Genomic DNA, 13,358 nt, shown 5'->3' on the forward strand with positions numbered 1-13,358 from the left:
AGATTAGCAAATGGATAGTGAAACCATAAAAAGACTAAAGTTTAAACTGACTTTCTTCCTGGCTTGGGGTTTGAGCTTCATTTAAGTGTCAGTCTGAAGAGAAAAGGGGCCTACCCAATTAATCTAAAGTGAATTATACTGATGTATTCACAGTACCGTAAGTAATATCCATTTGAACCATTCCAATTTTTTTTATTTTATAAAAAATTGTTTAAATTCACTTCTGATTCAACTGGCAAAAAATGGGAAATCTGGCACTTAACTAGGCAGAATCCTTTAAAAACTCTTAAACCGAGTGCCCTTTTAATGCAATAGCATGCATTAAGTTCGGATTGTTGGCCTTGCCTTTGCATTTCTAGGTTCCTTTTCTTTTCTTTTTTTCTACATACTGTAGTTTTATAGTATTTAAAAAGTGTGAGTAACTTTTATGGACATAACACAATGAATCTGAAACCCCAAACAACAAAAATACCCCCACAAAAGATGCTTAGTTTTCTGGTGTATGAATTACTGTAGTGCAAAGCTGGCCTGGCTCTGGGACAAGAAGTTAAACTGGCTGCAAGCTAGATTTAAAGCATTGTTGCCACTAAAACATTTTCCCCATAAATAACAGTTGAGTGATAATGATGGTCTTATAGAACTAAAAGTAGGGACTGATATCTCCACTCCAAAGGACTCATAACTTTACAGCTGTGACATTAAAGATTGCTTTCAGAGGCCATATATCCTGTGGGACAGAATTTTTTTTTCTAGTGATTGTACTTCAGATGTGTGCTTCACTTCACCAAGCTACCGTCGGATCACCAGCATACAGTCTATCAGAATGGAAAAAATGGTGCAGGGAATGGAGAACCAACTAACAATAGTTTACATAAGCTAAACACCCCACTCCATCCATGTGTTCAGAGCACTTGTGAATGTTAAAGGATTATTATAAGTTTATTATAAGATTATTAAAAGGATTATTATTATCCAAATGGAAACAAAGGGTCAGTACTTCAATAGCAGGTAGTGTTTAGACAGCCAAATGAGATTTGTTTTTGTTGTCTACTGAAAAATTGTTTGAAATTCCTTTCTTTTATTTTTATTTGGGGGCAGGGGAAGAGCAGTGGATTAATGGGGGATTAGTCTTTTACCTTTCCAATCAAATCCTGTCAATTTTAGAAGTGCCAATTAAACCAAGAGGCAGATTTGGACCTGAACTGGTGTTTGAGCACTGTTATTCTCTTGATACGGGGAATACAGTATACTATATAGCGCATATGCCACTCTTAATTTGGTTCGTGTCTTTGTCTGGGGACTTTCTGTATTTGTATAGGTCTGTTTTATCCTTATGTTATAGCCATCAGTGTTTTCCCTCAACTGTAATCATTTTAATACATTATTAAACAATGCAAATGGGTAATGGTGCGGTCCACCAGGCAATGCTCCTCTCGCAAGCGTAGCAAAACCTAGAATTCCTAGAAAACCTAGAATTCGCCAGGACCTACCTACTATGTGGTCAGGCAGTTCAGGAAGGTGTGTAACCACCAGACTCAAAGTGTGTGTGGGTGAGCTTGTCTATCTGCTCCCAACACGGTGTCTGAATTTTACAGAATCAAATTCAGACGTTAAAATAAATTGTGCAGACTCCAGGGTGGGATAATCTACCCTTTTAAGAATCACCAGGATGCTGGTATTTAAAAGGCTGTTTGCCATTGATGTACCAGGGCTGCTCACATATTTATTTACATCAGAAGTGTTCATCAAAATAAGATATGACAATTACAGCATGATGATTCATTCTCTTTCTGCACTTGTGATTGTTCCTTGATTAGCAGGAAAGAGGTGCAGCTCGACTCTGGTTCCTCTATCATCTTCTCCCAAACCTATTCAGCCAGGCTGTTGGTATTTCTACTTTGCATCATGTTCTTTGCAGACCTAAAGCACGCTATTGATGATTTTGCTAAGTAGTACGGGTCACTGATGCTTTATTGGCGGTGGCGGTTTCATGAAGGAAAAAGGGCTGCAGCCATGTGAACTACCTGCTTCCGGTGCATTTCCTCTGGTGGAATGAGGAGGCATGACCTTCTGTCCTTAACTGGATACCAACACTATAGCCCACAGTCACGGCTACCCTGTTAGGAATATTTGGTATTTGAAATCTTCTTCCAAAGCAAGGTCTTGAGATTGTTCAACACAAGTGAATGGTGCACTTCCATCTGGCTAGCCAGGCCGCTAAGGGTCATACAGGTTCGTAGCTGCTTCTGCAGCTCTTCTTTCAAATCAGATGGAGCTCCGTACAGCAAGTAATCCTGCAGCAGCCCGCAGACTTTTGCCAGGTTGGGCTGGACCATGTCGCTCTTGCACTGCTTCATGAGTTTGTCACAAGTCGCCATGCAGTCCTTCCCGTAGGTGCAGTCCACGTTCTGCTCACAGTGACGTCCCTTGAGGAAACCTCTGATTGTCATCTCTGTTGCCACCCTCCTCAGGTTGACCATTTTGAAGTCATACTTGTCATTGTAGCCCACGTTCTTAAAGCTGGTTTCACAGATGTAGAAGTTCCCGTATGTCCCATGGAATATCTCCTCCACAAACTCCAAAAGGCCAATGGCGATTTTTGCTCTCCTGGGCCAGGCTGGGGCAAACCACTGGTGAATAATCCGGTGTATGGCTGAAGGCAGCAATGGCTGGAAGAAGTGAGGGACATTAGTACCATAGAGGGAGTTGTGAGGGATCTTCTCCGTGACATACAGGTCCCCGCAGTGTCCCAGCAATTTGGAGGTGTGCTCTTTCTCATGCAAGGAGAGCATGAGCAGGAATTCGTTCAGATGAAGTAGAGCCCAGATGGATTTGGCCTCTGCCAGAGACACTTTCCCATCTCTGTTCACATCTGCCATGGTGATGATTTGGTTCACCAAGGCTGCAAGTGATGTCTGATCTCCTAGGTTAGCCTGCAAACCAATAAGAAATTGCATCAGCTCTTCAAATTTTACCCATTGTGTACATTAATTCAGGGTAGAGTATTAGGGTGCTGCTCTCTGAGTGAGGTAAAAATACTAGAACAACCCTGAGACACGCACTCTGCTGCAGCCAGCTGCTTACAGCCCTTTAGATTCTCAGAGTGATTTTGCTGCTGAAAGCTGCTCTAATGTGGGATAAGTCCTCACGGGGATAGGCAGAGTGCAGCATTCCCTGGCTATGCTCTTGACACACCTTTGTGCCTGTCCAACACCCTTGGAGTGTAGTGGTTCTAAACCAGTTGGAGCCAGCCTCGGGTTGGAGCCAATCTGGGATCAGAGCCACCAACCCCTTCTTCGTAGGAAATCTATTACAGTCAAATCTATATTCTAATTACAAAAGAGTAAATACATCTCAAGTGAAAATAAGAGGATGTCCTCTTAAACACCCTGATTTAGGTTCAAACACTACTGCTAGACTGCACAGGAGTGGTAGAGACTCTCACTAAAACAGAACAAAATGAGAATGAAATGTACCGTCGCACCTAACACAGTGATTTTGTTGGATGTATATCCTTATCTAGTGGTTCCTACAGTATTTGCTCTGGGGATTATCTTGAATATGACATATCACACGAAGCCTCACTCTACAACAAACAGTGGGGATCAGAGTCCTTCAGACAGGACTGGATCTTTTCAAAGATTACAGGGGATAGACGAATGCATTTAGCTTAGGCTTCTTGCCACTGGCAAGCACTATTGCTGGTCCCAAGGACTTCCAAATGGAGGTGATAATACCCTGTCCAGAAAAACGCAATGCGAGAGCTTGGGAGGCTCAGCAACACTGACTTTTAGGAAGTTCAGGAGCATCTCTCTGAATTCGTCCATGGATGTCCCTCTTGTAGGCTTGTCAAAGAGAACCAGGTCCCTCTTGGACACTGAATCGGGGTTGCTGTCGGCCTTTAAGGCATCTTCAATACCACATTTAATGATCACTTCTTTCTCCATCCAGCGGCCCCTGTAAACCTGGACCAAAGCAGAGGTAAGTGACCCTGGGAAGATTGACTGGGTGAAAGCAAATGCAAATGATTAATTGGTGCGTTCTTCATGGGTTCCCAAGAGAGCCCAGTGGCTGTGGGGCCCATTGGATATCAGTAAGATTCATTCCACCAATTCCAGTGAGTTTTGTATTGGCAAACAGTAAGAGGGTGGGTTTGCAGCCATGCAGCCCTATATCTGCATAATAGGCACCAGATGGGCAGTGGTGGTGCAAGCTTTGCCTACGCTGTGGAGCCAACATGGCCCAGGCAAGGAAGAGAAGGGTTCAGGGTGGCCCCCTTGGTCCTTGGCCTTTCCACTGAAGCAGCCAGTGCGGAGGCACACGGGGGTAACCACAGTGGAGGTGGTCTGGGGAGTGTGTTCACCCACCTATGAAGGGAGGGGTTGAAAAGCAGCTCCACAGAACTGCCATGGTAGCCCAGCATTGCACCAAGTCTTCTCCGTTTTATTTAACGGGGATCTTGGATGCCAACTCCAGAGAGTTCAGGTAAGCATTGCGTCCCCACTCTTCTAATGGCCCCCGTACAGCCATTATTTCTTGTCAATGCCACCAGAGGCTAGAAAAGCTGGTTGACCTGCCTCATCTCCAAGGGCCTGATCCAAAATCCATGGAAAGGCTCCCAGGAACTTTCATGGACTGTGGATCAGGCCCTAAATGTTCCCCCCCCCCCCAGCCCTGCTTTGACTGTAGGAGACTGGCCAGGGGATGGATGAGGTTACTTAGCAGCACAGGCTGGCCTACAGCTCCAGGAGAAGGAAACAGCATCCACTGAGGTCTCTAAGGAGCTCAGCCCAGACCTCCCAAGCAAGACATTTGTGACAAAAATGGCGAAAACTAGGCTCTGAGGAGTAGGGGGTGTGCATGGCATACATCTATCTTAAAGGGGCATCAGTAGCCTACTTCCCCCCCTGTGGGAAGAGACTCATTTGTCCACCAAGCTAAGTTCCCAGAACTCAGACAGTCCCACCTACCTGCTGAGTGGGGGATGAGGAAAGACACTGCTGGAACACCAGGGTGTGCTCCTCACACAAGTCTTTGCATGTTGAGCCAGCAATGATCCCCTTCTTGTACTGATCGCACTGGGGAGAGGGAGAGAGATGTTAGCCAACTCATTTCCAGGTTCAGAGGCACAGTTTGACTTCTGTATGGGGGGCAGCTCCTATCAGGCCAATGGGGCTGCATGGGGGGGGGGGCAGTGCCCCACTCCCACACTCATGGGAGTTAATGTCCATGAGCAGGATCCATTTTCTACTGCCACAGAGTTGTTCCCAAGCTGCAAGGAATCATAGGTCATTTGAGCCCTGCTTCCAGAGCATTGTGCCAATGAGTCTACGCACCACCTCCTGGGTCAGGGTCCCAGCACTCTGTCTGAATACGATCATGGCAACATCTGGCTTCGGTATGACTGCCAAGGGCAATGAATGAAAGGAGGGTCGGACAGATTTAACCTTAATGCAGAATGTAAACAGCCAGTTCAAAGAAACTAATCGCCCCATCTGATTATGGCATTTTCTACTTGCTGTCCTGGTCCATGTAAATCTGTCCGCTGAGTCATGCAGGATGAAACCTGCAGCTGTCCAGCCTACCCACCACCATTTTCACAGGATGTTAACTTCAATGCTTGGTGCTAAGGCTTTTAAATACTGAGCTGGAACAGCCTGAGTTACTAAAAAAACCCAAACAAAAATTAATTATAAGAGGCAGCTAGGTTCAGTTCCGTTTCTGACTCTCTGACCCATGTGCAAATAAACACAGAAGAGCCTGTAGCAGCTGAATGCTTTAACTATACATTCTGAACTGCTGCCAATCTTCTCTCTAGGTTAGCCTCTGTGATTGATGTAAAGTTCAGCCACTCTTGACTAAGAGCTCTGTGCTTCCCTCGGTGGGAGTTAAACACAGCCAGTCCAGGGACATTGAACTCTAAATGAATCAGCATGCTTAGAAAACCAACTGAATGATCAGCACAGTTTACTTCTTTCTGTATTCTAGCACCTCATTAGTTACATTTTGAGATTTGCATTTTCCTCTGAGCACAGCTAGATGCTCTTCAGGCATCTGGAATCCTATTTGCTCTCATAAAGAGTGCATGGAACTTTAATGTTGTCCTCGGTATAGCTGTTGTAGCCTTTTAGCTTTCGCAAGCCTGTTCCTATAGGGTAACCCCGGTAAAGGGTGAAGCCAAAGACCAAGAGCCCAAAGGGGGCAGCAGTGCCAAGTGCAAGGAGCACAGCACCACACGCTCATATTTTGAAAGCTGCACAGTCTCCTGGGAGCGGAGTGGCGGTTTGGTGTCTCCACGGCTGGAGCTTGACCTTGGAAGAGTATCATGGCCTTTGTGGGGTGGAGAGGGGCTTTCTGTTTCCAGTTTTCCCCTCATGCCCCATTGGTAAACAAACATCTACTACTAATTGTAAAAAAATCATGGATTCAGGTGTAACTAGCTAACGGATATTGTACCTCATACATAAAACTGATGTTAATTAACTACTGTTTTCTCCTGCTGATAATAGCTCGCCTTAATTAATTAGCCTCTTACAGTTTGTATGGCAACTTCCACCTTCTCTGTATGTATGTATATATATATCTTCTTACTATATGTTCCATTCTATCCATCCGACAAAGGGGGCTGTAGCCCACAAAAGCTTATGCTTTAATAACTTTGTTAGTCTCTAAGGTGCCACAAGTACTCATATTCTTTTTGCGGATACAGACTAACACGGCTGCTACTCTGAAACCTACTATTTACTATAACCCTACAGTAAATGATTCAGGACTTAGACTAGCTAATGGTTAAGTAGCTATATGGACTAGTTCTATATTGTTAGGTATGTTTTAAATATGTTTTATACCCGTGGTCCTCAAACTTTTGTACTGGTGACCCCTTTCACACAGCAACCCTCTGAGTGTGACCCCCCACACACATTAATTAAAAACACTTTTTTTATATTTAACACTATTATAAATGCTGGAGGTGAAGTGGGGTTTGGGGTGGAGGCTGACAGCTCGTGACCCACCGCATGTAATAACCTCATGACCGCCAGTTTGAGAACCCCTGTTTTGTACAGTCTGGTCATAGAATCATAGAATATCAGGGTTGGAAGGGACCTCAGGAGGTCATCTAGTCCAACCCCCTGCTCAAAGCAGGACCAATCCCCAATTTTTGCCCCAGATCCCAAATGGCCCCCTCAAGGATTGAACTCACAACCCTGGGTTTAGCAGGCCAATGCTCAAACCACTGAGCTATCCCTCCCCCCTGTCAATTTTTTTTCTGTTGGTAGAAGTTGACCCGCTAAGATAACCATACATGCAGATTAGAGAAAATATATATTTGCTCTGGTTTTCTGTCTGTTTACTTTATGCATTCAACAGCATTTTGTTTATATTCAGTTTCATGGTTTCCTCTGCTCATGGGGGGGGTCTTTCAGCCAGTAACGGGGTCAGGAAAGAAAATCTTACAAACTAGGAAAGGGCGATGGTAAAAACACAAAACTTGTCAAGGGGATTCAGATACTTGGAGGTGCTCTGTGCCTCAGTTTCCCACCTGTAACTTGGGGATAATGCAGTTGTTCAATATCATCTAGGTGGGTGAGGCTTAACTCATTCATGTTTGCAAAGAGCTGTGAAATTCCTGAAGAGCTACGTCAGTCAGAAGGGCCAACATTTTCAGACGTGGCTCGTGATTGTTGCATGCCCAAACTGAGCCAACTAGAAGGGCTGTGATTTTCAGAGGGCAAGTGCTCAGCCACTTTGAGGCTCAGGTTAGGTCCCCACAAATGGTGGTGCCCAAACTCACTAGACATTTCTAAAAATCTTGCCCAAGAATTTTTACCATAAACAGCCAAGGCCAAGGTAAAACTGGCTCCTGTCACTTCAACTGCGCTGGGCCTGAGTTTTCCACACTGGATCCATGTGCCAGCTACATTTGGCTTTATTGCAAAGCAGACCGTGCAGCTCAGCTGGAGCTGTTGCCTTTCCTGCCAGTTTGATCTGACCTGTTGCCTACAGCCCATGTCCAGCCCCGTGCTGGACACTATCAAACGGCCATCATCAGAAGCAGGACAACTGCTGCACCAGATAAGGGTGAGCCCAATGCTTGGGAATGTAGCAACTTTCCCCCACCCAGCCAGGGACATGTGCTGCATATCTGCCTACTCAAATGGCTGCATTAGTCACCCTAATTGCTCTCCGTTCTGAAAGTAACCCACCCCTTTAAGCCCAATCTATCCCTGGGCTCAGGCCTGCCGTAATGATCCAGCAGGCATCAATAAACAAATTAGTCCCTGCAGGCAGGGAGTGGATCAATACTTGGTAATCACTCATTCTATCATGGTAGTCTCCATCTGACAGATGAGTGGTGCCTTAATTAGGATGGACTGGCAGGCAGCTCAGCACTAAATGACCTGCCGCTCTCACAGTGGGGAGATGGGCTGTGCCGTCATCGCATTGCTTCCCTCACTTGGGTTGTTTCATGCCACTCTTTGCCCAGCTCTTTCGATAAGCACAAACAGGATGCTCTGGCTCAATCTGGAGATGGTGCTTTCCAGCCAGGGCGCTACTCTCGAGATGGGGATTAGTTGTAAACTGGATCAGGTTCCAACCTCTCCCAGCGTTCCGGGATGCTGGGGTTCCCATTTGGCCAGTTATGGCACTAAGTACCAGCCACAAAGGCCAAGGAGCTCAGCTGTGCTGTGAAATGGTCAGGGCTAACTGGAGCTGGGGGGAGTTGTTCTGAGCCCCTCTCCAGGTGAAAGTGGTGCTAAGGCATGTCCCAGCCTATGGTAATGGGGGCATCTGTCACTAGAGATTCCTCCCCTCTTTAGCACAGGATCACACACTTCCTCCAGTCAGCACCACTGCAACTTCAAGTCTCAGATACAATATCAAGGGTTAGGGGAGGGGAAACAGGCCACCTTTGCTTTTAGTGAATTGCAATTTGAGATGGTCACCTTGACCCTGCCCTAGGGCTTCATCCTGCCAGGGGTAGAGGGCCCTTTCGTCCCACTGATGTCAGCAAGTTGAGGGCACTTGGCATCTCACAGGAGTGCTCAGCACCTTGCAGGATTGAGCCGCCATCATCCCATTTATAAGAAAGTGGGTGCCCCTGCTTGCTATGGTGGTGATAGAAGAGGGTTACCAGCTGGGTCAAACAGAGGCAGCACAGGAAAACCAGATGGGGAAGCACCTCAACTCCCCACTCATGTAGCTAAACAGGGGAGGGGTGGGGAAAAGCACCTCACTTCCCAAGGAGACAGCCAGCTAGCTAGAGAGTTTGGGGGAAGGTGCTAGACCCTGGCGCAGAGCTGGGATTCCCTGCCCTGCAAAACTAGGGAGGGTCAGTAAACAAGCAACACTATAAAGCCAAGCCTGGGAAGTGGTCACAAGCAGGGGCTTGTGAGTCTGAGGGGCTGTTTACATGTGGAGTTATTCCTGATTGACCTGCTAGGTTAAGCTAAACTGGAACAAGGCACCCTTATTCCAGAATCAGGGTGGCCACTCGTGGAGTAAATCAGGAACCGTTACTCAGACACAACTCTGTGTAGACAAGTTCTGAGTGGGAGATGGGCTACACCTGCCATCACTGAGTCTGGCTAATAGGGAGAGCTGATTGGAGAGCAGGAAGGGAAGGTGTCCAAGCCTTTGAAAGGGCCTGTCTGAGGGCTGGGCTGCCCTTAGTTAGGTAGCAAGTCTCCTAGTTGCTGCAGTGCTAGGGCCCTTGTTGGGGGATTTCTTGATAGGGGGGAATTGTTTTTTTAAAAAGTCTCCTTTGCTCAAGCTGTTGTGTAGCTAGAAGTGGAGGGAGAGAGTCTAGGCAGGGAGGCCTGGGGGTGTGGAAATGCAAGCCATGCCAGGTTGCTGAGTAGATGAGACATCTCTGAGGTTTGATGGAGGGGGCAACTGCTGGGGATAGGGGCTAGCTGGGATGAACCTGAATCAGGGAGAAGAAGGGATCTTGCAGTGTGTATTCGTTCTGTGTTTGCTAGGATGGCTGGTAAAGCTGCTGGATACAAATCAATGGTGACTAGGAGCCACATATAAACTGAAAAGGCGTTTTATGGGCGGGGGGTCCTTTACACTCCCTGGCCAAATGAACCACTGTCCCAAACTTGCAAGATAAGGCTGCCTTCCCTCCTAAATCCGTTTGTCCTATTCTGTCCTCAAAGGACCCAGTTCCTGCCCCTCCCCAGCAGGGCTGTGCACCTGCCCATGCAGCCTAGGTACCATCTGATCCACAAGCTGATTGATGCTTTCATACAAATGAGTAAATTCAAGGAGCTGCTCAGTTCTCCTCTCCTGAGGCAATTTAGATGCTGCCTGACTGACCAAGCATCCCCTGTGATCTTGCCACTGAAGTCCATGCAGAGGCTGGATTCATAGCAGCTGTTGCCAGTTAAGAAGCTTGGGCCCTCCAGTGACTTGGACTTTGAGTTAGGAAAATAAATGGATTTTCCCAGTGTCCCCAGATGACATTGACTCTCCCTCCATCCCCAGCTCCACCAACAGCTCTTCCCCCATGGAGGGACCTTTCTGAGCTTGCACCTGTGCAATCTGGCAGCAAGGGATTGTGCTGTGAAGGCTTGTGCAGACTTCAGCACTGTGCTCGCCCTGGCTGTTTGGCCTTCCCCAGGGGCATGCAGCCGGATGCACCTGCAACTCCCATCAATTCCCGCACTGAGTTCTCAGTGCCTTCGGGATTCAGGCCTGGGAATAAGCCTCTGAAAAAGGAAGCTAAGGGAAAGCAAAGAGCCAGGTGAGCTGCTGTCTCAGCCAGGCAGGGAGGATGCTCCCAGCAGCACATGGCCTGTGTACCCCAGTCCGACACTTCCCCAATGGGGCTGGCCCAGGCCCCACAGCTGACAAATGAACCCTCAACTCAGGAGGGTTGGGTGCCTGCAGCAGTGAGTTCAGCATGGCCAGATGGCAGACTCCTGCACCAGCTTACAAATCCTGCCTGCTCCCACCCACAACCTGCCCCAGCAGAATCTGTTAGAGCCAACAAGGAAACCCAAGGGAGCAGACAGAGCCTGGAATCTGGGCTGCTCGTGAGAAATAGATGGGGTCCAGTAGAGTCAGTAGAAACCCAGCCCAGCCATTGCCCGCTGCCAGCTCAGCACACGGCAGGGAAGGGCGCTCTTACCAAGGCTGGCAGGCTGTGCTCAAGGGCACAATGAAAGCCTAGGGACTGCAATCCACCCACTTGCACCCTTCTCCCCCACAATCCGAACACACACATTTTAGTGGGAAATTTATGCCAGAGCAGCAATGAGGTTGGCCGGCTGTGCGGGTCGACTCTCAAATGGTGCTGGTGACAGGACGGCAGCAGACCCATGGAGCACCAACCATTTAATCACCCCGTAGCTATTCCATGTAATGATAAGTGCATTTCCGAGGCCAGCCCTATCTATCCTGGCAGCAATTTCCAGCAATACCGTCGTCATATGTTCTCTCATCAAGCGGGCTCGTTGGGAGCGGGGTTGATTCAGCGACGTCTCACCAAGTAGAATCAATTAATGTGTCAAAACAAGGCAGGCGCGGCAGTGCTGAAATCTGAAGTGAGCACGGTGTGCCTGCAAATGAAAAGGCTCCCTACCAAGGGAGCCGTTATTAGTGATGGAGCTGAGAGGGAAGAGATCTTAGCACAAATGGGGTGGGATCGCGGCTTGATCGACTGCTGCCACACTGGGGGTGAGCAGAGGAGCTTGGCATGAGTGCCAGTTCCTGGACGCAAGCTGCCTGCAGAGACGAGTGCAAGGCCTAGAGAACAGGTGTCAGCATGTCCTGCAGCAGCAACCTCTCTGACCTCTAAATGGGCAGAGCATGCCCTTTCCCCCGCCAGCCAATGAGGAAGGGCCCGTCTTCTCACGCTGGCACCCTAGAAAATCCTAGCAAAAAGGAAGTACTGGGAACAAACAGGAGAATTTACATGCCAAGAGGAAAAACCCATTAAAATAATGAATCTGCCAGGCACTTGGTCTGAGGGCTTCAGTCAGCTAAGCCTCACAGCAACAGGGAGGAATAAGTATTTTTAAATCCATTTATACTGAGCGACAGCGAGGCGAAGTGATGACTCAGTGGATGAGAACCCAGGAGTCCTGACTCTCAGTCAGCAGCCTTAAGTACAGGCCTGCAGTCTCCTTCCAAAGCTGAGAAAAGAACCCAGGAGTCCTGACTCTCAGCCAGCTGTTTTAACAACAGGCCAAAACTCCCTTCCAAAGCTAGGAACAGCATCCAGGAGTCTTGACTCCTGAGCCCAGGTTCTAACTTCTAGACAGTGTTCTTTATGTTGGGAAAAAAAAATGACCCAAGTAGGAAGAGGCCATAAGAAAGGAACTGACTGTGAGTTAGGGACACCCGGAGCATGGGATTGCCTCCCTGACCATCCTGGCTAACAGCCATTGATGGACCTATCCTCTATGAACTTATCTAATTCTTGTTTCCACAGTATGCATCCGATGAAGTGAGCTGTAGCTCACGAAAGCTGATGCTCAAATAAATTGGTTAGTCTCTAAGGTGCCACAAGTACTCCTTTTCTTTTTGTTTGAGCCCAGTTATACTTTTTGCCTTCACAACATCCCCTGGCAATGAATTCCACAGGTTGGTAGTGCGTTGTACAAAGAAATACTTCCTTGTGTTTGTTTTAAACCTGCGGCCTGTTAATTTCACTGGGGGACCCCTGGTTCTTGTGTTATGGGAAGGGGTAAATGACACTTCCTTATTCACTTTCTCCACACCAGTCATGGTTTTATAGACCTCTATCATATCTCCCCTCAGGTGTCTCTTTTCTAAACTGAACAGCCCCAGTCTTTTTAATCTCTCCTCGTATGGAAGCTGTTCCCTACTCCTGATCATTTTTGTTGCCCTTCTCTCTTGCACTTCTTAATAAGGGCCTGTGTATGCTTCCAGGTCCCTCTCACAGGCAATGTGTGCTTGGGGGACATAACAGGGACTCTTCCACGCTAATGCATCCTTAATGGCCTAGTGCTTCTGACCTACTGATCTTCCCTTCCCTTTATTACTGCAAGATTAGTGATCGGGCGCCCACTGCCTGACACAAATAACTCAGTAGTTACGCACTGAGGACGATCAAGAGCTGCTGTTAAAATCTCATTAAGGGCAGTTGTAGAGACAGTGAAGCTGTCTGCTAATGGCTAGGAATCTCCTTGCCAGAGAAGTGGAGCCATGACATAAAGGAGAAAGGGATAACCCAGTCTCTGGGAATGCTTCCTTGGAACCCAGGTGGGGGAGAAGGGAAATGTAGTCTGGTTGTGTGGATAGATAACTATAGTGTAACCAGGAGCTTCTTCGTTAACGCCTCAGCCCAGCCATGTTGGACTAGCCCCAGCAATGCACCCGACCCTCTC

The 13,358-nt window shown here is 47.6% G+C and overlaps 1 protein-coding gene across 1 annotated transcript in view; it reads right to left on the minus strand.

The window, feature by feature from the left end:
* Window positions 1–1,703: 1,703 nt before the first annotated feature.
* DIPK1B (divergent protein kinase domain 1B) overlaps window positions 1,704–13,358 on the minus strand; it is a 37,539-nt gene continuing 25,884 nt past the window's right edge. The window contains exons 3-5 of the mRNA XM_048823236.2: window positions 4,971–5,078; window positions 3,789–3,965; window positions 1,704–2,933 (exon numbers count right to left, since the gene is read on the minus strand). Coding sequence (XP_048679193.1) covers window positions 2,121–2,933; window positions 3,789–3,965; window positions 4,971–5,078 — 1,098 coding nt within the window. The 3' untranslated portion in view covers window positions 1,704–2,120. The remainder of the gene's footprint in view (window positions 2,934–3,788; window positions 3,966–4,970; window positions 5,079–13,358) is intronic.

Source organism: Caretta caretta, chromosome 16 (genome assembly GCF_965140235.1).
Source record: "Caretta caretta isolate rCarCar2 chromosome 16, rCarCar1.hap1, whole genome shotgun sequence".
In the NCBI taxonomy this organism is placed as follows: Eukaryota; Metazoa; Chordata; order Testudines; family Cheloniidae; genus Caretta; species Caretta caretta.